The sequence below is a fragment of the Triturus cristatus genome, chromosome 7, assembly GCF_964204655.1.
Source record: "Triturus cristatus chromosome 7, aTriCri1.1, whole genome shotgun sequence".
NCBI lineage: Eukaryota > Metazoa > Chordata > Amphibia > Caudata > Salamandridae > Triturus > Triturus cristatus.
The window spans coordinates 172172220-172199280 of record NC_140590.1 but is presented as its reverse complement, the minus strand read 5'-3'; the positions used below and the strand labels follow the sequence as shown (position 1 = coordinate 172199280).

Here is a 27061-nt window from a genome sequence, read left to right as displayed (position 1 = left end):
ACACGGTCCCCATTGCTTATAAATCGCATTTGTATACTTCAACTGAGATGCGTTTCTCTTCTACAGAAAAGATTTAGACAGCTGTCTAGATGACGATTCTGAAGGAACTCTCTCTGACTCATGGAAAACGCATTTTCATGGTTTCGCAAGTACCTGCTTTAGAAGCAGTGACAAAGGCTAGTGTCCCGAATTCAAAAACCTTGCATACACGTTGGATACAATGGGCAAGTTCTTTGACGTCGGCTGATGTCAATTTTGTCTTTGGCTCTTCTTTGCAAACACAGGAGTTTTTATAATATGAACATCTTCATCCTCCTCCTTTATCACTATTCCCTCTTAATCAGTACAAATGCATTATTTACACTGAGGGATCTGCGCAGCCAGCCATTGGTTCTAAACATGCCTATTCTGCAGCATGCGCAATTGTGGCAGGTTCAATTGTTTGACAGGGATTTTAAATCCTGCTTGGTGCACACACAATCTCTTGGAGACTGCACGACTCAATTGGTGGAGCTAAGTGCTTTGGTTTTAGCTCTTGAATTTACTGATCCAGAGGTTCCTTCACTTATTGTGTGCGATTCCTTTTACTGTGTACAATCCTTCAATGACAATTTGTTCTTTTGGACACAAAATGATTTCCGTGATTCTAAAGGTAGCGCAAAATACTTTTGGTCTGAGTGGCCGCTCTTAAGGAACGTTTGCCACTCACTCATGTTATTCATACTTTGGGCCATCAACGTGTGGGAGCACACGCTGTTGGTAATTCTATGGCTGATGAGGCAGCCAAATCTGCAGTAGTCACTTGTTCGGTAGCTTATACTGTTGCACGCCCACCACATACTCAACTTTACATTTCTAATCAGCCATTTGGCTGTATTTATCTTGAGCACTGCGGTCCTTTGACGTCTGACACTGCTTTTAAACACATCGTGGTTGCAGTGGATTTGTGCACAAAATTCCTTTGGGTTTGGCCACAGCGCAGTGCTGACGCTCAAACTGTTAAAACATATTTGTGTTTCTTTGTCGGGACTTTTGCTTGTGGCACCTTCCATTCTGAACAAGGTCCTGCGTTTGCCTCTAAAGCTTACTGGTATGCGATTAAGTCTCTGGGAGTGCAGGTGCAATTTTCGTCTCCATATCAGCTTGAGGGCAATTCCGTTGTGGAGCGAATGATCCCTAACTTAAAGCAATCTTTAAAATGGCTAGGGTATTAGGTACTGGTCGGGGCTGGTTGACTCATCTTTATGAGGTTCAATGTGTACTAAACAATCTCCCTAGAAGATCTCTGGGTGGGCAGACCCCACACAAAATGCACCCTGGTGGATGTCCCTTTGTATCTTTTCACACTGTCCTTTACTCCCAGTGGCATCTACGTGTGTTTTCATGTGAACTATTTTGCTTTCTGGAATCTCACCGCTTTTCTTTGGTGTTCTGCACCGGTCGACACAAGTGTAGTGTGCATAGGGTGCACATTTCACCATTCTTGTGAGTCAAGTTACCTGGGGTGTTTCTGGAGTTGGATGGCTCTTTTTGTTTGTGGATAAAAATCAGTGCATATTATTCTGTATTGTTACAATCAAGATATATGCTTGTTCTTATCTTTCAGTGGCCCCTGAGGAAGGGAAATGAGGTCCCGAAATGCATTGGACCGAAGAACATCAATCGCCGCTCTCTATGTTTACACCATTATAATGCTTTATCTACAGCATGTTTTGTACTAATTGATTATCACTAAGCAATGATAATTGTACGTGCATATATTGAATCATGTTAAAACTTTCCTTTTCATTGCAAGTAAATGAAAATCAATGGTGATTTCAGCGTGAAACCATCGTTTTTGTTATATGTTGTATGAGATTGTGTACACTTTTTTGAAAATTTGGTACAGCAAGTGTATATTCTTTCAGCTGTGCACACGGTCATTCCAGACATACTGTCTTGAATCACTTCACACCATCAAATTATTTTTGCCAGATCTTGATGGTCTAGATGTTGTGTCGGCTGCAGCAACCTTTGACGTAGATAACCACTCTGCTATGTTACAGGATCTACAAAAAGCTTATGATTCACAAGCAAAAGCCCATTTGCCCACTTACACGGATGCAGCGGTGCTGATTCCTGTTTCTGGCTGCCTTCCTAAAATTGGAGATCTGGTCTGGGAAAAGGTGGAGAACAAGAAAGAATTTGGTCCATCATACCATGCTCCGGTCAGAGTCCTTGGCTTAAAAGGCACCCGCAATGTGATTCTGCCTACACTATCTGGTCGCAAGGAGAATTGTTACATTTCAATTGAACATGTCAAGCTAAACCATATGGCCGATACTGAACAGTATGCCTACAAACATTCCACGCCGGGATATTCACTTGAATCCGTCGGCTTCTGTTTCCGTGACATCTCCCCAACAACTGGATGGGGAGATATTATCTTCTATTGATTTGTTGCCGGTTTTACCTTCTACTACTGTGGATAATGAGTATGCTTCTCCCCCAGTTAAAGTTATAATTGACATTCCTGAAAGAACAATACATTCACCAATGAGGAGCAACCTCCGTTTTTTTCAGCTGTGGTCCAGTGGTTACTATATAGACTGTAATAGCTTTTCATCTCATACGTCTTCATCATCGTCATCTGTGGTGGAGCCCTCAACATGTGCCAGTCTCTTCAACTCCTGGTTCAAAAAGACTTACCTGGCCCCGCCCTGGGCATACGTCTGGATGGTGCTGACGCTGGTGTTCCTCTTCATGTGGATTGGGTTAGTGACTGTGTTTTTGCCTGCTGATTAATGGCCATTACCTACCTGAAGGCTCTGCTGTGAACTTGGTTGACAGTGTTCTGGCCCCTCACACGTCATCTCATATAATGAAATGAGATCAAGCACGAGTTAATATTTCAGCATTCCCAGTTGTTAATGGCATTGTTTGGAAAAAAGTAGCATTTGATATCCATGGCCCGACCAAAATTTTAAACATTCCATATGTGTTTCACGTTTCATTAGGAGATGTGATTTTACCTAATATACACTGATGACTGGGATATTGATGCTGTTCATTCATTATTGTCTGATTTGAAACATTATACTGCTTTTGACACTAAAGATTTGTATTTAAATTCTGCAAACTACACTGATTTGTTCTGTTATCAAAATTATGGGCCTCATTTTTTACACAAACCCAGTAGGTAGCGACCGTTTTATAATTATACCCAGTGGGAGCACCATTACAGAGGAGTTCGAAAACCCAACAGAGTAAATTGATATATTTTTCTAGTTACGATCTTTCTGATCCTCAGTCCTATTATTATAAACTAAAGATACCATCCTGCACTAAATTTATGCTGATATACACAAAATTATTTTATTCTTTGTCCTTCAGTAATAATTTGGTGGTAAAATGTTATGATTGCTAAGAAGGACATGGTTGATTTAAAATCAATTTGGGGTACTAAAGTATGGCAAGTGCAGGGCACTGAATCATTGCATTGTGCATGTCTGATACCATCTCAACTCATATTTTTAAATGAGACGGTGCAGCAGACTACTTGTTTTGGTTTAGCCACGGCCAAAAGTTTAAATACTCCCTCCATTCGATCATTGGCACTATATGAAACATGGCAAACGCATACCAACTACACAATTGACAACTTAGCTGTCATGTTCCAGAATGGCACACTTAACTGTTCCACTATTGACCCTTTGGGATGGTTACCATGGCCCACGAGCTCTAATGCATGTCATTTGCGTTTTCTAAATACTTCAAAAGGATTTACACAAAGTAGACCTGATCCACGTTTCCCACATTCCCATACATTTACCACATATTCAGTGGTTAAACTGTGTCAGCAATGGTTTGAACATTCCACACTATCATCTGTGAAACAACACCTTTCGCTTTTGTCTGGTGACATTGATCTGGCTGATTTTCTTTTAGGTCCAAAGTCCCCTCATACAAAACGTTTTGTATATGCAGCCTATAATGAATTTTGGAAGCTATCACAGATGGAAGCTGCAGTTGTCATGCGCCAAATTGACCAAGCAAATTTGGAAAAAGTTCTTGCGGTTGTCGATACCAGCATTAATACACTGTCTTCCTGTATATATACTTTAGATAATATTGTATCGTCAGTCATTGACATTGTTTAACATGAAGTGTCTGTTTTGTACCATGGTCAAAATCAGTTACGATCTGTGATGCAGTTTGCGTGGACCTTACCAATGCTCAAAAGTGGAAAAGTACCAAGGGATTACCTCAATGCTTCAGCATTGTTTTTGCCCTTTAATTTGACTGATAAGCAGAAATTAATGTCAATTAATGACGCAACATACACATTGTCACATGTTAAACAATTAGAGCAGTTACCATTTTCTGTGGCAGGAACTGACTCAGCTGTGTGGTTAATACATGGGGTTATTTCATTGCCTATTTCACTTTTTCAGTTCACAGCCTACATGAAATACTATCCTGAAGGTAGATATAAGACCCTCGGCACTAGTTATATTCATGAATTATGGTCCTTGCCTTTTACCTTTAGATGTCAACGTGCAGATAGGGACGTTTTTCCTTACAGGGGAGGGTTGCGATTCCACAACAGGGCATTCCCTAGTCTGTAAACAAGTTAAACTTTATGGCTCCTGTAATGTTTTGGCACCTAATCTGGCTAGTTTTGTAAAAAGGTACCCCTGTCCCAGCTATTCTTCCGGCATTAACTCTGCTTTCTAATGGCAGTTATCTTATTTTGAACAACCACAACAGCTGTGGCTTGCGGGCAGGCATACTGTTTATAGTAACAGTTTCCCAACATGTTACATGTTGCAGCAATGTCCTGTTTCCACCCCCGCATGGGATTGTAGATAGTTCGCTTTGGCCTTCCATTCCATCTTTGAAAACAGATTTCAATAAGCTAAGCAGACTCAAAGTGCTATTGTTTCAATAAGAAGTGGCTCTCACACCAGCTCGAGAGACCTACGAATTGCAGATGTCGAGAACCGCAAGAGAGATTCACTCACTGCTAAACACGAATCTCCCCCTCCATTTTGGAGAAGTAATCCACCACATATTTATTGCGTCTGATACCGAGGGCCTAACCCACTTTTTTAAAGTTGTGGGATCCGGCCTTGTTACCTCCTTTCAGACTATTTTTGGAGTAATCCCCGATTTTATCCATTCTATTTTTTTCAGCGCCTTCGGAGGGTTTACCCTGGTGTTCCTACTAATTTACGCAGTGCTTGTATTAATATTGCTGCTGCGCAATGGCTGCTTGATCTGTGGAGCTCCCAAACCGAGTCCAGTTGCAATTATATTGTGACCGGATGTGCCAGTTTTTTGCTGCAATGCCATTTGAAACTCTTGACATTGACTACTGGCTCACCTTTCATTATGCCTACTTCACCTTCGTGCAACCTGGGTTCCACTGCTTCCAGTGTCCTTTTGAATGGGCTCTGGATGTCTGCCTTTCTAATACAACCCAAGCTGCCCTGGATTGCGACCTTTTAATGGGTCTGGTAAAGGCCCATGACTAAGAATGTTCTATGGGCAGGCGCCGGGTGTGTGATCTTCTACTTAGACCAATGGCAGACTCGAGTACCTATGCTCGTGCGCAGCGCCTCATAGATCAGAGTTTCATCGAAGTTCACGCTGGTTGCCCTGACATGCTCCTGACAGCTTCTGGAATTGAGGAGCATGTGTGCTCGTTCGATTTGCTCAATTGGATGGCATACCTCTTTACTATGGAAGGTTCAGACAACATACTGGAGTTTATGGCATTCTGCTTGTCCCGTAACGTTTCTGAATCTGAAGATTATCTATGAAAGGATATGTTTTGGTGTACCCTTTTGGTTGTTTTTTGAATTTTCGGGCTAAACATTTTTTTGATTGTGCACTCGAATTTCCTAATTGGATTGTTGATGGAACGCTCTGCCTACCTCTGATTTTAGTTTTGGCGTAGTGCTACCAACCGGGCCACGGGGGAGGATGTCATTTGGCCCATAGGGACATTGTCATCTTTGCTAACATAGTATGAGCACGGGTGCAGCTTGCGTGTTGCTTTTGGGCACATTACTACACGTCTTTATTTTTGCAATAATTTCAATGACTGCTCTCACATGAGAATTCATCCCTGTGTTCACTTTCTGCATATTCCTGGGATATTGACTGAACATTATGTGCAAGGTCAAGCAACAATGCCCGTTATTTTTTTGGGCCAGGCCTTAGCCCTTAGACAGAACATACAGATGCAGCTGTTCTTTGGACAAACACACTTGGAGAGGGACCTTTCGAGGGTGAAGAGCGAGACAGCACCTATGATGTAGAACTACCTCTATAGGCTAAGGTATGGGGTCTGCTGCCAAAGCCCAGAGACCTTCTATTATATAACAATACTTCTTCTTAGCAAGGGAGGGAGGTTAGGCACTATAGTCTTTTCTCCATTGTCTTTTTATGATGACATCTCGCTTCATGATATATCGACTGGCTGCTATGCTGACGCTATGCAGACTGTATTTGTACTATGCATTTTTCTGCTTGTTCTGGGACATATACTGAATGTTGGGGCATGTTAATTAAAATAAATATTTTAAACTATTCCATATCTCTGTCAGATTATACTGTGGACAAGTACAAGAGTGTGAGCGAAAGGGTGTGTCTTTTCACCACGATTCCTAAGAGATCTGGGACTGTTGTGTTCTGGGGTGTCTAATCATTTGTTTCTCTGTGAGTGAGTAGGAGAGCAAGTGAGACATTATAGGTAGTCGGTCCTGGGCTCATGGGTACTAAGGTGGTAGGAAGACCCAGTCCCTATACACCAAGGTTCCATAATCCTACGCGTAGTTCTGTGTTTGTGCAGAATCCCTGCAGCACCCTGTCTTGAGTGAGATGCAAAACTCCTTTAACTTGTCAGACATAAGGAGCTAACAAAAATAGTTGACCAGCCTGTTACAGGGCTTGGTCTGTCCCAAATGTCCAGCTAAGGTGATGTCATAGGAAAATGTGAGGAGGTCCCAGGCCTCAGTTTAGAGGACTCTATCTGTTATGTAGTCCTCATTTATTTTCTATTTTGGCTTTCCATTTTTAACTCAGCATTGTTTTCTAACGGTGGCTTGTATATGTTTTCCCTACTGTTAGAATGCCACTTTGGAGTCGGTATATTTAATTACCGCCTTGTAGTTGGGGCATTTAGTTCCAGGTAGGCACAGCACACATCATACTGCATTGCTTTATGTTTACGGTGCTCATGGGGAACAACTCTATTGTTACAGTCTAATTAAAACATTGTTCTGTACCTCTGGCACAGTGAGCTAAGTTTGCATTTTTTAAATTTAATAGCGTCTGTGCTGAAGTCGGTGAGAGGTGCAGCTCTTACCAGAATCATCATGAAACGCGGGCGTGCTGGCTTCCTGACAGTGCCACGGTATGGGGTGGGACATTTGGCAGATGGGTACATCCTACATGTTCTCTTTAGCATAGAGATAATAGTCATAGATAGGAATAAGGATTGCAGTATTATGATAAATTAACATGGTTAAATTGTTAGTATTTTTCACCATTCTAATAATACTTATTACAATGCTGTGTCTCATCTTTCTATTAATCGTAGTTCATTTTTATTTACAAGGCTTAGAGCTTTTCAATAAATGTTTACAAATGCAATACTATAGCTTTTCTTTTTGACACTTTGGGCATACAAAGCCCACTGCCTCTGGACACTTCGGTATCTTTTATCCTGCCACAATCTTCCTCTCTTCCTTGTGGTTCTTAACTTCTCACATGCCCATTTGTTCTTGGCTAGGGTCAACATGTCTGGTTCTAGGGCTATATAAGCCAGCTGTGCCTCAAGCTCTCTTTCCCTAAGGGATGAATCTGACTCACCTCTGGTTGATTCTCTTCCCCCACTAGCTCTAGACAAGGACCTGGCCACTGTGTGTGTGGGATGGTGTTCCACTTCCCATCACTGAAGTCTAGGGAGTCTTTCTCTCCTTGTCCTTCTACCTCTGGAGCCTCCTCCATGTTAGAGTGTTGATCCTCTAGCTGGGCTTCTGCCCAGGCCATAAAAGCCTTTATCAGCAGTGTATTCCTGAAATTGGAGGGTGATGGTAACCCCCTAGCCCTACATAGGTCACTAAGCTCTGCTACTTGGCAAGTCAGTAGGCAAGCTATGTCAGGCTCCATGATATCCCTTGGAGTTAAAAACAATAGCTTAGCAAAATGGAGGTTAGAGTATTTAGACTTGTTTTAAAAAAATGAATCCCTTACTAGTCCAATTTGAGAGGGGTGTGGCTTGAACGCCGAACATGGAGGCTACATTTTAATACCACTCCGTGTGGTCACCTGTGATCCAACCTAATCCTGGGTAATCCAACCTAATCCCGGCTCTCATCAGGTTGAAGGCATTTCCTGATTGTCATGAGGTACTGCTGGACGGCTGAGGCGATGGGGGTGTGCTTTGGTGGTCTTGGAGGCCCCCACGGCTGCTGGATCTGGGAGAGAGGACTGAGACGGTTATAGGATGTGGCCAAGGGGTGAGGGTGGGGGCAAGTGATGAGACCTGCAGCGAGGTGGGTCCCGCTTTACAGGGATCGATGGTGCGGTCATGGAGTGAACCATTGTGACCCCCCCTTCCACTGGACACAGTGGATGCCCTGGACCCCTCCAATTAAGATGACTGCCTCATCTGGGCCCAGCCTAGGTACATGTGCCAAGGAAGGCGAGACTTAACCCCTACATCAACCTCATTACCTCGGACAAGACATGAGTGACAGGTGCTGACAGGGAGACGGTGGGCCCCTGGGATGATCAGTGGCACAGACTTTTCGTGCGGCAGGCCTCAGAGGCTGCTGCTAGTACCTGATTGTGTGGTGAACCTTTTCCCATTGTCCCCCCTCCTGAGCATGGGGGCTGCTGTTTCTTTTTGCCCGTGGTTCAGGCTAGGCCCAGCTGATGCTCCGCAGCCTGGACATATGAGCCAAGGGAGACGAAACTCGACCCTTGTACCGGACCCCTTGCCTCCCACAAGGCACAGGCAACATATGTTGGTAAGCAGGTTGCAAGCCCCGGGGTGAAGTGTGATCCAGACTAATCAAGCAGTTATCCTCAGAGACCACCTCTGTTGACTGATAGTGTGATGAGTTTTGCCTTTTCTCTTCTCTTCCTGCTGCGCCTGATTCTTGGTGTCTCAGTATGGCCCTTCCAGTGTGTTGGTATGTGACCTCATTGGGAGATTGTAATGGGGGAGTGGGTATTCCCATGGTAGAGGTGGCCAGGCCAGTGCATGTTGTAGTCTGCAGCAGGGTGCCCCACCCCACTTTGCTCCTGGAACTCATAGCCTTTCTCTTAGGCCTTTGTGAAGGGTCCTATATTGCTGCAGATGACAAGTACCTTGGGTTCTGACTGCTTGGGGCCCCTCCTTTGCTAGGTCGCAGCTGGGGCCGTTGTGTTAGTGTATCCTGTGGTGACAGGACTACTATGGCCGCTGCTGCCCTTATCATCAGGGCCAAAGACAAGGCCCTCTCAGCACCAAAAAAAGCAGTCTAGACAAATACACCCATCTCGGGCGGCCCTCCTCTGTCACTGCGGCATGCAGACAGGATGGTTAGAATCCAGGCAATGCTGCAATCCTGGCAGCTATTACTCGTCGCGAGTCAAGTTAGATGCTACAATTGGAGCAGCAGGCACCAATGTTACCTTGATCTGCCAAGATCTTAGGAAGGATGTCAAGCGCATTGTGGAAGCCAAAACCAGGGTCTCTGGTGTGGAAGACTCACTAATACCTTACAACAGATGGTGACCAAACTCACTGCTGTGACCAGGGAGATGACGGTGAGAGTAGAGCATGTGGAGAGCAGGGCACATTGTAAAACTTGAGGGTAGTGGGTGTCTCTGAGGGGCGTAAGGGTCCCTGGATAGAGTGGTTTCTATACCAATGGCTATGTTCTCTGACACCCTTACAGGCCCAGTTCCCCTACTTCATCGTCGAGCAGGCCCACAGAGCTTTTGTGTGGTACTTTCCTTCTGGGGCTTGGGCCCAGCCTGTTATTGCAAAGCTCTTAAATTATATGACAGGGACGACATCCTCAAATATGCATGCTTCAAGACAAATTTAGGGATTAGTCTCAAACCATCATGGTCTTACCAGATTACACCAGGATAGTGCAGCAGCAAAGACTATACTTCCTGACAAGCAAAACAATGTCTCTGTGACCACAATATTTTGTTCTGAATCTCGCTAGAATGGTGAGGGATGATGTTTTACTAATTAAGGAGACCCACCTCCTTGGTAACAAGGTCCCATGTCTGGCCCCGTTTGGCTACACTCACGTCTCTTACTTTGGGTGCACGAGGGGATCTAGGGGTGCAAGCATTCGGATCAAAAATAATGTTGCATTCCAGCATTTTAAGAAGTGGGTGGACCAGCAGGGTAGGTAATACAGCAGTAACACGAATGTTATATGAAGAATCTCTCACATTTCTCAGAATATACACCCCTCATCTAGTCTTTTGTAGGCTTGATTAGGAGGTAAACAACCCAGGTGGGTCACGATATTGGGGGGTAATTGGAATGGCATCACTTAAGCAGTGGCATCTGCATGGACTGCCCACGGAGTCTGGGAAAACCCACCTGTCTACTTTGGTATCTGCTTTGGGTCTGGTAGCTGTCTGGAGGACGTATCATTGATCCAGCATGGTTATACCTTTTTCTCCACCTTGAGTACTTTCTTATCTCACATTCCTACCTGCATAGAGTCTCTGACACTCTGTCCAGGGACAGGAAATTTTCAAACACTCCTCAGTGGCCATTCGACTCCGCGTGAGCCGTCGATGCCCGGCTTTCTGCTGGCACCTTTCACATTGAAATTTACAAAACCCAGAATATCGATTACAAATTGAGGAATATTTTGCACATAATGTTGGCTCAGTTACATCCCAGGCAACTCAATGGGAGACTTTGAAGCCCACACTGTAGGGGGGGGGAGATATCAGTTATTCTGCAGGGGAGTGGCAGCATGGGGCATAAGACTTAGTGGATCTTGAATCATGAATGACGGATCTGGATGCACAGAGTCGCCGGGGTGATGGTCAGATGATTCCTTCACAATTGGGTATCCTACTGCAACAATATCAGTAGACTCTTCTGGGAGAAGCCAAGCAGTCCTGGCAGGGGGGCAAGAGCCGGACATATCAATGGGGAGATAAGTTCATTAAAATGGTACAGGAGGTTTTGTTCCGGGAGCAGATAGTAGAGTTTGTACATGCCTTTCCCCTTAAAATCCTCTTGTCTGTAGACTGTGACTTTCTGGAGGGGGAGCTTACTGTGGAGGCACGTTCTTCGTTCTGGCGGGGCTGCGTTCAGGGAGAGCCCCATGAGCTAATGGGTTCCCTTGCATATTTTCTAAATCTTTCATGCCCAAACTCCAGTAACACAAGCTGACGGTGATTCTTTCTGCAGCAAATAGTGCCGTTCCGCCACCTGTTTGGCGACACATGGAGATTGAAGTTTTCCATAAACCTGGCCTGCCCGTAGATGAACACTCCTCATATCACACGATTTCCATCTTAAATTTAGAGGTGAAGATTCTAGCAAAAGCACTGGTGAATAGGCTTGTACACTTAATCCCCGACCTGGTACATCCTGACCAGGCAGGATTTATGCCTCACTGTGGCACTTGACATAACATTTGGTGATTATATAATGTGCTAGAGTTAGCTGACAGACTGAGAAGTATTGCCTGCAGTTCTTTTAGATGATATTGACAAAGCATTTGACTCTATGAGCTGGGAGTACTTGGTCATACTCCTTCAAGGCTTTAATATCGAACTAGATTTCCGTTCCTTTCTAAACTGTTATACACCGATTTGAAGGCAACTGTGCGGTTGGCTGCTGCCAGATCAGACACGTTTTGAATACAGCAGGGAACATGGCAGGGTTGCCTCCTATCTCCTGTGCTGTTTGGTCTTGCTGTGGAGCCTCCAACGGTGTGGGTGAGAATGGATGCATGGTTGTGAGTGGAGGAAGGGCTTTCCAATAGAATAGCATATGCTGATGATGGCCTCTTCTTCCTTTCTGCTCCAGACGACTCAGGCCTGTATCCTCCAAATTATGTGTATTTTCTGTAAAACTTCGGGCCTTTACCTTAAAGTGTCCAAATCTACAGTGTTCGTGGCTGGTAATTACCAACAAGAGTTTGGTCGGGCATCAGGATTGTGGGTTGCCTCAGGTAGATTCAAGTATCCGGGTGTCTTTGTGTTCTCTAACACAGCATTAGTAGGGGCACGTAATTTGGAGCTTATATTGGCTTGTGTGTGAGAGGACGTTCGGAACTAGTCGGTCTTGCCTGTGCAATTTTTAAAATGGTGTTATTGCCCCGGTTTCTGTGCCAACTGCAGAATTTCCTGTATGACTTCTCATGGTACTGGTTCCTCAAACTAAATTCTATTTTAATATCTTTCTTTGGGAGGGTGGAACCCCTTTCATTGCCCTCAACAAATTATTTCAATCCTGTTATTGTGGAGGAATCGCTGCAGCATATATTTTAATCATATTATCGTGTGTCGCGCCTGCTGATCATCAATGGCTGATGGTATGACCTTCAGGATGATCCCACCAATGCTTCCGAAAGGTGGGCAATGAGGGATCCCTGGCTTGTCTCATATGTCTACAATAAGGGCAGCGGTGGTGGTCTTCCTCTGGTGACTAGAGTAGTCCTGCAACAATAGAGATATTATCTCCGACAGATGGGATGGTGGGGGAACCTGACGAGTAGACACTGCTTTGACGGGGCCTCTTGTTACCGCAGATAGCTGCGCTGGAAGGCTTTCTGAAAAGGGACCTAATAGGGATCGCTACACTCGGGGTGTTATGAGCTGAACAGTCCCCAAGTCCTTTTAGACCCTACACGTAGAATACCTGCTACATCGTAGTCAGTTCCATTGTTACCTTCAGCTCTGCGGTGCACTAACCCCATACATTACGGCCCTGTCTGACCTCCCAGAATTTAATCCATTCAAAGGCCAACTTATTATGGGTGACCTGGATGACCACAAGATTGCAAAAAAGTACCAGACACTTATCTCCAAGCATCCAGATGCATGTTGAGGCTGTTGTGGAGGTTCTGAAGAATGAGGATTGAACTGAGGCTCTGGTTATTGCAGCCAGACTCAGCTTGATTGAGCTAAATACCTCCATAGCTTGTATTTCACACACTCACACACCACCAACTGTGGTGGATGAGGATGATTGCCTCCCTGACCTGTCTTAGATGTGGCGCAGAGGACTGGTTCTGGTGTGGGGTGACATCCTGCCTGGTAGGGGTCCTGTCCTGGTCGGTTTTGTTAGGCCCGAAACATATTGTATTTCATATCACTGACACCCTAGGTTCTAACAGATACACGCTATCATTATTATTTCTCGGTCTGACTCTGGCAAAATGAGATACAGCATAAGAGTGGAAGGCCATGACTGCACACACCCAAGAAGGTGTGGAAGAAAGGGATGGAACACTGTATGGACTTGGAGGTGGCAGTGTATAAGGCGCAAGGCTATCCACAGAAACACTCCAAGGTGTGGCAGGTCTGGGCGGATTATGGGCGCTTTGAGCTAGATACAAAATAACAGTATCCAAGGGTCTAATCAAACAGATAGAACCACAAGAGACCTAAAGAAACCGTAACCGCTAACCTATATAACTCTAGCAGGCTACAAAGAAAAATCCTTTAAAAGGACGGATTCCCATCACACACAGAAAGCGCTGGGATGCCCTTGGGTAGCCATGCGCTATATAAGTGTGTATTCATTCATTCATTCATTCATTCATTCATTCATTCATTCATTCACCAGTGATGGGAATCCGTCCTTTTAAAGGATTTTTTTTTGTAGCCTGCTAGAGTTATATAGGTTAGCGGTTACGGTTTCTTTAGGTCTCTTGTGGTTCTATCTGTTTGAATAGACCCGTGGATACTGTTGTTTTGTATCTAGCTTGGGACTGGGGAGTATATCCACGCCAGGTCTTAAATAATTTCCTTAGACCCTTCATATGTCATAGTTTTTCTTCTTCCTAGCTTTGAGTTAGAACCTGTGCACTCTATGCATAAAATGATTCATGATAAAACTGAAATATTCATGGAATGAGAGAGAGTTGGTAACAAGTGATCTAATAATTAGACTTGTTATCTGTCTTATGGCTAGAACGTTGGTGGGCTGTATGGTGAGACTGAGCGTGCAGGTATTGGCTTTTGTTTATACCTTTCTTCCTTATTTTTTTTTTTATGTATGCCTGTCTCCCAGGCAATGTTCACAATTCAAAATCAATACATGTTTGTTTAAAGAAATAATATTAGTCCACAATAAAAATCAAAAACTATTTTCGCAGAAGGTCGATTTAGATTTTCTAACTGTTCCACTCAAATTGGAGTGGTGTTACTAAACACAAATTCTGGATCCCACCACTGTGCACCAAAAGTAGCTAGTAATGATACCACTATCACTAATAGGTTCAGTCAAGTCTCGATAAATTAATCCAGCAGTCAGGTTTCACTTAGGAGACTGGTATGTGTAAAGCATTTATTATCACCAAAACAGTTAATAAGTAAAAGACACAACACAATAAATATCCAAAAACAATTTATAATATTATCTTTAAAATAACACCAAATGACAAACAGCCAATGTAGGGAATCAGAAAAATGAATTTTTAACAGCAATTCTGCATTCTAGCTCCAACAAGCTTAAAGCCTTGGTCACGGCGATATGGTTGGGCTGGACACAGACAAAGTCAAAGTTTTAGGCCAACAGCAATGGAGCACGGGTCACATAGGCTCAGTGTTAGGTCCTGGTCAAAGGTTTACCTTCAAACTTAGGGCCTGATTACAATCTTGGCGGACGCGTTACTCCATCAAAAAAGTGATGAATATCTGGTACAATGACATATAAATCTCATAGGATATAACTGGATTTATATTTCGGCGGATGGGATATCCGTCATTGTTGTGACGGAGTAATGTGTTTGCCAAGACAGTAATCAGACCCTTAGCTTTTACTTGAAGCTTATCATTTGTCGAAGGGCATGTTGGCAGTATTCTGGCTTCTGGAATCAAAAGATTGATTTAAAAATGGTGGCCTGCTGGAGTGTGATACATGGGTGAGTCTCTGGAAATCTTTGTCCTCGACGCTGATGGCAAGGAACTCCGGAGCTTTAAGCGAGACAAACCCGCACAGGCAAGCTGACTCGTGAGTCAGCGATGGTGGCTTGACCCTTGATGTCGAGCCGGCCTCTTCCTATAGCTTTTCTGCAAAACTTTGCAGAAAGTTTCTTTCTTTGCAGATCTTGTAGTTTCTTGGTTCCTGCAGGGTACATAAGAGTCTACTACTAAATCCAAGAGGTCAGAGGCTCTGTAATGTCTCTAGTGGGTAGGACTGAATTTCCCACAATGCAACAAGAACAAATCCACTTCCAGCTCAGTTGTACCTGTTGCTGATCTGGAAGTCCACTCCCTTACCTTTGGGTCAGCCACAACGGTTTCTTTTTGAATCCGTGAGAGTGCAGCAGGTTCAGTTCTTTTGAGTGCAAGCCTTGTGTGGTGCGACAGGGCAGTCCTTCTTCTTTTGTTCCTAGCAGGTTTCTGAAGAACACCTGCAGCTCTCCCATATTTATCCTCCACTCTGGGCTGGCAAGAGGGGGGAAAATCCAACCAAAAGGGGTAAAGTTACCTCTTTCTGCTATCGCCCCTTCCTGCTAAGTGTGGCATATTTGTCACCCGCAATGCACTGTTTTTACTAAAATCAAAATGAAGGCAATCTGTCCTTGGTGTATGTGTCAATATAATCTAACCCAAAGGTGTGACTAGTAACTCACTACACTCATCTTTCAGTGCCTGCCCTAAACGAATTAGGGGGGCCCATCTGGACGGGGTTCAAGGAAGTGGGCACTGGCTTTGGTCCTGTGACATATGTTCCCTCGTCTTTGAAGTCCATCTTTTCTCCCCAGCTCCATTCATCCCCCTGGCTTCTCCAGGAAGCAAGTCTCCTCCCACCAAATACCTGTATTGTTTCAGCCCCAGGACTCTTCACACCTACTCAGGAAGCAGCTTAGCTTAGGCTGTCAAAGTCTGACTAATCAGAAGACGCTGCTACAGGGCTGCTTTAGGTGCCCTCAGGATAGTAAGTTCTAAAATTATATTCCTGTAATTGTAATAATAAATACATTTTGGCATGTTTTGTATTTATTGTAACCATTATTTTGATACTTTGAATGAATTTGCTAGGTAGCTCCTAGGCAAATATAGCCTTTATTAAGTTTAATAAATCATTCCTATATTCGCCTATGGGGCTAGCAGTGCTGCAGTAGGGAAATGTTTGTTTTTCACTTTTGTTCTCTATCAGGACATATAAAACTTATTTTATATTATCCTGGATTTTTATAACAATGTACCCTACAATTGGGGCACCTACTGCAGATCTTAGGAGTATCTTATTAAGTATAAAGAGGTAGTATTGGGCCTTTTGAAGTACTTTTATTTCCAAAATAAAATGTAGACATAGTATTATTTGGAAACCTGCAACGTCTGCCTGGCTCTAACTTGACAACACCAGACACCACAGCAGTGCACACTCAAGTGCATTAAGTCCACTGGGGTCTTTGACCTCCATGCTGTACCATATATGAGGGACTTACAGGTGGGTTGTCTTGGCCAATTAGAATGACACCAATTACTGTATACCTTTAAAGGACAGATCACTGGCCCTGGGCCCAGATAGCAGAGCCCAGGGCACATTTATAGTCAGTAGCCACCAGCATATGTCAATCAAAGAAGGAGGTGATCAGGGCAAAAAGGCTGACTGTCCTACAATGCATGAGTAATTTCACCAAACTGTAGCATTATGTCCCTGGTAATGTAGAATTAATCTGGTATGTTTTAGAGCTGGATGTGACATTCAAAACTCAAGCCAGGCTCAAGACGATTGCCTAGCTTTGTCTCAGGTCTGGGTCCTCTGGGAACCTCAAGCCCAAAACAAGCTGAGTTTTTATTGAAGGCGATGTGGCCTGGTGGCTAAAGCTGAAGGTCGTGTATCATTGGGAGCCAGGTTTGAATGCCAGCCTCGGCTCAAATGTTTGTGAACCCAAGCAAAACTTTGTGTGCTGAAAAAAAGAACAGGTAAATTATTTTGTATATGGAGCAATCTTCTGTCCTTCGGCAAGGCTTCTGGTATGTAAAAGTGCCCAAAATAAAATGTGTTGACTCCCTGTCTCTAAAACTCTAATCTCATTCTCCAAGAACTATGTGAAAAGCAGTAACCGTTGGGGGCATAAAGAGATATCAATCTGGTGACTGAATTACAGAGTGTAAAACTGAAAAATATGGGATGCTTCCCTGCCTGAACAAATTGTGTGAAACCAGAGAAATACTTTATTTCACTGAACATACATTTTGATCATTATCACATATGAGAGGGTCTTCAAATACTGGAGTTCAGGATGTGTGTGGTACAAAAAAACGTTGAGTTTGATTTTATAGCCTGTAAAGTTCCTCTATTTAAAATTAAAATCTAGGTCAGGTATCTATATCCATGAAAATTAACTTGCCTCTTGGTTTACTATCAACAATTTGCATTCATGGTAGGCAGGAAATGTTCTCAGTTCTTGTTTAAAAACTCCCACTTTTAATTAATACTTTTATTAATACATTAATACATGCTTTTTTTAGGAACAGAAAGATCAAGGGATTAGCTCAGTATCATGTGATGTTAAGTCAAGGGCTGAGACCAGGATTAGAGCCTGGCAGCTCCAGTCAGTGGGGCACATCTCCTCCAAGTGACCATCAATGCCAGGTTCAGCACTTACCTTGAAATACCTTCCTTTGTACACACAGCCACAGTCGTTCATTGGCATGCAACGATTCCCATCAAAGAAGAAGCCATCATCACATTCACATCCCTCAAAACACACTTTGGTGCACTGGGACCCTCCAGCAAGAAGAGCGCAGCCGATGGCACAGGTTGAGGTGCAGAGCGAGTAATGGCTTCTGGGACCACAGGTAAAAGCTGAAGGGCATAAACAAATATAAAATGGAAAATTATTTTGATTAGCCCCTTCCATATCTGGACATACTTCTTCAAAATATTTTTTCCTGAATTTTTATTTATATCATTGACACCTGTCCCTGGTATCAAGGTGCTTCACTAGATATGTGGAATTCCAAATGGAACACGCATTGACAAAGCCAGTATGTCAACTAGTGGATGGCAGTATTATGGCTGTATCAATGCTTGTTTTTTTTGTTTTTTGGTTATGGTTTTTGGGAAAACATTTTTGTTGGAGAGCTTCTGGGCACCATATCAACATTTTTAAAAACTGGCCAAAAGTAAAAATATGCTGTTGAGCATAAAAAACACACATTGCCACAGTAGTCCTCAGCATTGAAGGAAACTGCTTTGTGTGTGTTTGAGCTCCTTCTAAAGGTGCAGAATGTTGTTACTTATATGGCTGAAATGGACTGCTCCATTGTCTCATGGAGTATAATGTAGTCGGACGAAGAAAAATGTGAATAACAGAACAAGCCAATGGATGAAGAGGCCGGCTGAATCCTTATAAGTAGGGCCCATGGAACTATGCAGCAGAGAAGGACCAAATAATGCAACAAGACTGACTAAATTATGAAGTAAGAAAGGGAACATTATACATTGGAATGTGCCACATTTTTTGATGGAAAAAGCTTTCAACTCATTAGTACCAGTTTAAACCAAAATACAGCAATAAGCAACTGAAAGGTGACAAGTCCACCTTTATGAAGGGCCTTTCACTTCACATAAAAATATCGCTGTTTTTTTAATAATTTTTAATCCATTTGAGCTAGAAACAATTTTTTTTTTAAAAATCCCTGGATTACGCATCAGATGATGGATTATGAAAATGTAGATGTAGAAATTCATAAGTATGTAAAAAATCACTGCGGCCACAAAATTGCATATTTCTAGTGACCCTGCCTAGAAATACGTTTAATATACATATATTAAATGATCTTGGCTAACGTTAGACCTAACAAGAAAGTTTTCTATTTTTTTCCGACACTGGTTAAAAATAGTCTGGCAATTGTCTACAGGTGTCTATCCGTAGACTTTCTTTGGGTTTAAAACTAGATGAAAACACTGTTGAAAGTCAATTTAAAAAAAACAAAATTAGGACACCTTGGTCAAGTGACAAGGTGAATCTTTTCTATGATATTCAGTTTACATACATTTGGGTGAGACCTTCACATCTGGTATCCAAAGATAGTGTATGAATCTGAGAAGTATACAACTAAAAGAATCTAATAATCATTTAACAGTTTACCGAAAGCAAAGTGACGATGTACAAACCATGTTATTCGCTTGTTTGTAACCGGAATCATACTCTTCTTGTTATCTCCTCCCATTTCTCTCTTCAAGTTTAGTCTTTTAAGTCTGACAATAGCCAAGAGCTTAATTAAAAAAAATCTTGAGGCTTGCATCATTTTTGCACCCCATTGTGAAGCAACCCTCAAGATGCGATTTATCAAGCTACGCAAGGCTCCCTTTTGTGGCTCTGGGTGGCCTTATAAATCTGGAGTAAAACAACACAGCACAAATCACGACTTTGCGTTACTCTACCCCAGCAAGGTGTTCCATGGGTGGGGCATGGGTGTTCCCCAGGCAAAACCCTTGGATTTTGATGCTTTGTCAAGTTTTACCATTGCTGGTAGACCTGGAAATGCACCAAATCTGCTACATCATCCTAAGTGAGGCATAACAAGATGAAATATCTTTATTTCTCCTCGTTACTTCCCCTTTCTATGTGTGCTGCATTTTGCAGCACACATAGAAAGAGGAAAATGCTTAAGGGGATTGCTTTTGTGCAGAAAGGTGGACCTTCCTGCACAAACAATCCTGCTTGCAACACAGGCACCTTTGCACCATAGTGCAAGAGTGCTTGTGTTGGCGCTTGGCAGCACATTGTGCGCCAGAACTTGGAAAAGGGAGTAATGTGCCGTAAAATGTTAAATCAATCAATCAATCTATCTATCTATCTATCTATCTATCTATCTATCTATCTATCTATCTATCTATCTATCTATCTATCTATCTATCTATCTATCTATCTATCTATCTATCTATCTATCTATCTATATTTGAGAACCTGAATACATATCTACCTATCTAGGCAACTATCTCCACCTAAACAATCATGTCTATGTATAGAAATCAATCTGTCTGTCTTTGCAAACCTCACTTATTTCCTAATTTTTTAGTGCTTGTGATCTATGTGTCATAAAGATTTACAAAAACATTAGAAAAAAAAAACATGAGCATAGAAGCCGACCCTGCAGCCAGCAGCAGGCCAATTGGCTTTTTTAGATCAGGTGTTATCCAAGATCTTTTGATTTTACTTAAATGATGTGTGTGTAACATAGTTATAGAGATTTTCAGCCACACTTCATCCATTAGTCTGTTGCTGTGTCATTCACAGTTGTCTTCCTCCAACTCCAGCATGCATCTTGGAGCAATGAGTTAATCCCCTAAAGCCATTGGCTGACTTCTCTGTGGGTTATGGCATGCAGCATTTTTTAAAGGAGTACATTCACACACACAAAGTAGTTTTCTTCGGTGTAAGGGTCTACTTCAATATATAATAATGTGAGCGTTTTGCAGACCAAAAACTATTTTGACCATCAAACTATTTTTTTTTCAAATTGATGGGGGCCTACCAGGTTACCCAACAACAGAAGTGTTGCAAAAACCACGATAGAAAAAATCAAGAATTGCTAATGTGAATAGGCTAGCGGCCAGCACTAGACCTTTTGGCTTTGCCATGGCATGTTTTTATTTTTACTCATTCTGCTCTTTTCCATTTGGCTTCTAATACCAGTATGATATACTCACGCCCTGATATGTTACCATCTGTGCACCAATCTATCTGATGCTGAAAAGTGCGAATTTTGGTGGCAGTCTCCAGCACCTGCCCTGGGCTCTGCCACTGCCAAACCTGTAACAATGTATCTTTCCTCAAGACAGAAGCGGCGGAAGCCGGGAGAATGCATAACTTTGTCTTTTAAACATTTTAAAACTGTGATAACGTGTTTTTATCACCTCCCCTCCTACCTGCACTCCTGGGCTTCTCTTGAACAGCGCTCCTCGCTGCAACGACCCCTCACCTCCAGACGCCATTCTCGAGCGCGAGGCGCGCCACAGACACGCCCACTCTGTTGGCCACGCCCCTTTCAACTCCCCGCCTCACGACCATAAAGATGTGTCTTGGTAGGAAGCGCAGCGGACGAGCGCAGCGGGCGCGCCTAAGGCAAGCCCGTCTGCGCCCGTCCGCGACCTGCCGGGACTAGGGGCCTTACACTCTGCCCCACTTATCACCTACAGCCCGGACCTACTTCGCAGCTACCAGGGCCCCTGGCCCATCACGATCAGTACCAGCTCTTGCATCTCTGCTCTTGGCATAGCCTCCCTCTCTCCCCTCCCTCACCCTCCTCCTATTCTGGACACCCTGCCTACGACCTGTAGGCCTGCTCCTCCGCCAAACCTTAAAACCATCACAGCTTTCTACCTCAACACCCGTTCTGCTGTTGCCCACTCGCATGAACTCTCGGTTTTTCTGGACTTACAGGCCCCAGACCTCCTCTTCTTAACCGAGACCTGGTTCTGCGATGACTCCCTCCCTGCACTCCTATCCACCCTTCCAGCCTCCTACTACGCCCTCAGGGCTGACCGCCCTTCGGGCAGAGCCGGGGGCGGCGTGGCAGTCATCGCACGCACCGATTTCCCTTTTCAAATTCTCCCTCTACCTAACATTGCTACCACCGAATTCCTGGTGATTCGCACAGTATCCACCTCCCCTCCTCTCACCTGTTTCCTTACTTATCGTCCTCCTCAGTCCCCCCTGCAGTTTCTCCCAGATTTTTTGGAGGTCTTGGCCACCATTGCAATCAACAACTCCTCCATCCTGCTCCTCGGCGACTTTAACTTCTGGCCTTCCGATCCTGCCGAATGTCTGTCATCTAAGAATTTTTCCGAAACCCTCCTCTCCCTTAACTTCACTCCCCATGTTCACTCCCCCACTCACATCAAGGGTCACCAGCTTGACCAAATCTGGTCCCTGAACTGCCCTGTGGAATCCTTATCTATCTCCCCTTGCACCTGGTCCGACCATCATTTGATTTCATTTCTCCTTCCTATCCTTCCCCCAGCTATGCCCCCCCGACCCAAAAACACCTGGGTCCGATCATGGGGCCGGGTCAATCTTGAGAATCTCTCCTCTCTCCTTGCTGATTCTCTCCCGCCTCTTCAGGGCCTCACCACCGTCTCCCAGGCTGACGCTATAGACCAGTGGCTCTCCCGCAGCTGCGACTCCGTTGCCCCGCTAAAGCGCATCACCTCTAAACGCGACAAAGACGCCAACCGGTGGTTTAACCAAGAGCTTAAAGCCACCAAACTTATAGTTCGCCGCGCAGAGCGGGCTTGGAGGAGAAACTACTGCCCCACCTTGAAACTGGAATATATCAATATCCTTAACCAGTACAAAAAAAGCATCCTGGAGGCCAAAACAGCTTATTTCTCCTCCAAAATCCTAGCAGCGGAGAACCAGTCTAAGGAGATCTTCTCCATCGTTCACAACCTGGCATTCTCGGACAGAACTACGCTTAAACCTGCCCCGTCAAATGATCTCTGTCTTTCTCTTAATAATTATTTCATCCAGAAAATTATCACCATTAAGGCCAACATCCCCCCACCTCCCCCTTCTTTTTTGGTTCCCCAATGTCCCCCTCCCAAAGGCAAACTAATCACCTTTCCCCCTATCACCCGGGAAAACCTGACTACATTGGTGCCTCTGATCAAATCTGGCTCCCCTCTTGATCCCTGTCCTGCCCATATCCTCCGCCACATCTTTGTCTCCTGTCCAGATCCCCCCCTTCACCTCCTCAATTGCTCCCTCGCGCAAGGCATAGATCCTAGCCCATTGAAGTCTGCGGTAATTGTGCCCATCTTGAAAAAACCTGGGGCAGATCCTTCTGTCCCTGCCAATTTCCGCCCCATCTCCCTCCTGCCATTTCTAGCTAAGGTGCTCGAGCGCCACGTCACCTACGCTCTGAGCTCCTTTGTGGAGAAACATGGAGCCCTTGCCCCCCGCCAAGCTGGTTTCCGCCCCGCACACTCCACGGAGTCCGTGGTCATGTCGGTCCTCGACACCCTCAGGGAGGGTATGGACACCAATCATCACCAGGCCCTTGTGCTCCTCGACCTCTCAGCCGCCTTTGATACGGTGGACCACAACATCCTACTTTCCCGTGTCAGGGCGGCGGGGATCGAGGGGTCTGCCTTGGTCTGGTTGTCCTCCTTCCTGAGCGACCGCACCCAGGCTGTTCGCCTGGGTGACTTTACAGCGGACTTCCGGAAAGTCCAGTGCGGGGTTCCTCAAGGTTCATCTCTCTCCCCTCTATTGTTTAATCTATATATCGCCCCTCTTATCTTCTCTCTCCAACAGATGGAGGTCGCCGTATTTAACTATGCGGATGACCTCCAGCTGGTCTTTGATCTCTCCTCTCCTTCTGCTGTCCTCAACTTTCAAACTGTCATGCTTTACATCAGGGACTGGATGGGCCACAATCACCTCAAACTTAACCCGGACAAAACCGAGTTGGTTTTGACGGGCGGCTCATCCAGCCCCTGGTCCCCCCTTTGCTGGCCTCCCTCTCTTGGTTCTCCTCCTGTCCCCTCCTCCTCTGTTAAAACACTAGGCATCAAGCTCAATTCCCAACTCACCCTTCACTCCCAGGTTAGCTCTGTGGTATCTTCCTCTTTCCTTTCACTGCGTACTATCCGCAAGGTGTCCCGCTTCTTTACTTTTTCCGCTCTCAAACTTATTATTCTGGCCATGGTGGTGTCCCGCCTGGACTACGGGAACGCTCTGTATGCCGGTATTCCTGCATACAGTTTGCGCCGCCTACAACAGATCCAAAACCAGGCGGCCCGCCTAGCCTTCAACCTTCCCAAATTCCACCACTCCACCCCACTCCTGAAATCTCTCCACTGGCTCCCAGTGCGGGCTAGAATTCAATTCAAACTCGCATCCATCACTTTCCTGGCCCGATTGGACCTGGCACCTGCCTTCATCTCCTCTGAGATTGTTCCCTATGTCCCCTCTAGGGACCTACGTTCTTCTTCTCAGTCCCTCCTCACCATCCCTCGCTTCCGGAGAAAGAAGTGGGGCGGCTCCAAATTTGCCATTCTAGCACCAATCCTTTGGAATTCCCTTCCCCTTCATCTCCGTGCCATCACCCTCTATCCCCAATTCCGTAAAAGTCTTAAAACCTACCTATTCACTAAATCCTTTGAATAAATGCCCATCCCTCTCTCCCTGCTCTTAACCCTCAGTCCCCTCTAGCTACAGCGCCAAGAAACCGCCGGTATACGTGCGTTTTATAAGTGCTTTTAAACTCAAACTCAAACTATGATATCTCTGAGTTGTCTTTACTACATTTCATGGTTCTAGGCTCTCTTTTTCTACTTTTCTACATTTTCATTTTGTTAAAACCACATAACACTTTGTCAGAAGAGATAATAGATAAATACAGCTTCATGCTCTCAATCATCAAACAGGTTTTTACTCCAATGATGAGCCACTGAGATGACTTACGGCAGAATGCGGCGGTCCGCCATGGTGCAATGGTAACCCCGGCAGCTTGGCATGCTGCTGCATATGCCTGGAGGCTCCTACAAAGCATGTCTCCTCCTCCTACCAAGCCCACAGAACACAAGTCGTATGTGCAATGGTTGTAGTAGTCAGTGGGGCTCACGTTGGTGTGGCAGTTTATGAAAGGTCCATTTTTGTTGGTGATCATTCCACAGGAATTCATGCCCAAGTACGGTGCTATCTGGGGTGGGCCACAGATTGGACACGAGCCCCCACAGTCATCAGTGCACTTGGCTCCTGGAATCGTTACTTTCCACGCGGCGCCAAAATCCTTCACATTTGTGGTAATCTGTTTATTTGGCAGCTGGAACTCATCTTTGGTATCTCCATTAAAGTTACCACACAGGCCTCCCAGTTTCCCCTTGTAGGTGCTCGGGACGCTGATCATCACATAATAGACAGTGTCGTAAAGTACGGTAAGACCAAAATCAGTCTGGAGAATAATGTGTATCCCCTCCTGGTTGATCCATATTGTGCCATCATTAAGGGTTAGTGGTAAATTATTAATTTCTCCATCCACCTGTCAATAATGCAAAAAGACAGTGATAAACAATTTGAAAATTGGACCTGAATTCTTACTTTTAGATCATCAGTGTACAGTCTGTGTGAGGACAAATGGAGTTCTTGACATCATGCATACTGTGCACCACAAAGCTTCTGGCACTCATTTTGAAGCATTGGTAGTGGCAGGGTGCACTTTTGGCAGCTTACCCACTTCTGACTAGGGTACACTTGGGGTGGACATTAAGCCCCTTAGTGTTTTGAGGTGGCTCCATCAGACAGAGTGATTTGCCCAATTCTGTGTATACTGAACTTGCCTCAGAGAACAACTTCCATTGTGTTAAAGCTTCAGGAAAAGGTATGTATGGTGTTCCTAACATACAAGGTCCCAACTAAGGGATCATACCTGATGCTCACATGTCCATGTAGAATGCCAGCCCGCATTAATCTACATTTGTGGCATTTCCCCTGCAATGTTTCTGCATCAGAGTATTTCCTCCATGGTATATTCATACACCATGGTAAAATTACCACCTACCGAGGCAGAGATCATAAAACAAGTCAAACTTTCAACCACTACCTTTTCATGAATTAGAAGTCCACAGCCACAGAGTAAAAACCCCCTGCTACCCTCAGTAAACTCAAAATTATTCAATGTGTCCAATATACTTAGCATTGTAGTTCTCGAAGACCATGGTACAATTTTAAGACCACTCTTTGGTGACGAGGTGGTGGCATGAAATAAACTGACAAGTCACATGCATGTGACAGGTATGCGTTAGGGGATATATCTCATAGTGGGGAAGCTTTTTTTTAAAACTCTTTTTATTGATGACTTAGTATATTGTTGCACTATAATTGTTACATCATTGTTCACCATGCTGAAATACATTGAAAACCAACGTTGGGCTCCTAATAATGAGTTTGTACATATGTCTTTTCTGTATGCTTTCCAGCTACTCCAGATTGTCACACATTTTCTCAGACATCTCCGACTCTCATATATTATTTTCTTCTACATAATATACTAATCTAGATCTTTTGCCCAATGATCTTGTGTTGGGGTTTCAGGTACACCAAATAATCTTGCTATGTTTCTTTTGGCAATTACCATTCCTAGTGTTGGCCAAGCCTGTTCTTTGCTATTTAAATCAGTAGTATCCCACACTTTGAGTAGGAACCATCTAGGGGATGGTTCTAGTTCCACCTCTAACACTTTGCGTATGCAACGCACTACCACCACCCAATATTCTCGTATATATGGGCACTCCCACACTATATTATAAAATGATCCCTCTTGGCCACACCGCCTCCTACACTCATAGTCCAAACGTCTCCCTATTTTAGCTAGGTTTTGACTGGTGTAATACACTCTATGCAATAGTTTAAGTTAAATTAGCTTGAATTTCAATGCAATTGCTGCTTCTCTAGGGGCAGCTGCCAGTGCACATTGCCAGTCTTCATCATCTATTTTACCTAGATCTTGTGCCCACTGCTTTCGGAGTTTGAGGAGGGAATTAAGGAGTTGTTTATCAATTTCTGGTAAGTTAAGGAGATTGCTTTATGGTCCATAAAATCTCTGCGGTGTCTGTCCTCAAGAGGGATGGTCTCTGTAAGGTCTGCTCCCCTGGGGTTGGTAGTTTGGAGAGAATGCCTAATCTGCAAGTATCTAAATCTTTCTCTGTCGGCCAAATTCTATTCCTGTTTCAGTGTGGTAAAAGGGATTACACCTCCCCTTCTCCACACTTCACCTAAATGTTCAATACCTATGAGTTCCCATTTGGCGAATCCTGGGATCTTCCCCAAGGAACCAAGCTGCTCCTAATCCCACAATGGGGTGGCTAGTGTTAGCTTCTAAGCTCATCTCA

At 44.3% G+C, this 27061-nt stretch overlaps 1 protein-coding gene across 1 annotated transcript in view; it reads right to left on the bottom strand.

Annotated features, from left to right (window-relative positions):
• The window catches only part of LOC146809146 (IgGFc-binding protein-like), a 790095-nt gene that overhangs the window by 180186 nt on the left and 582848 nt on the right, over positions 1–27061 (bottom strand). The window contains exons 16-17 of the mRNA XM_085614833.1: positions 24636–25212; positions 17823–18022 (exon numbers count right to left, since the gene is read on the bottom strand). Coding sequence (XP_085470959.1) covers positions 17823–18022; positions 24636–25212 — 777 coding nt within the window. The remainder of the gene's footprint in view (positions 1–17822; positions 18023–24635; positions 25213–27061) is intronic.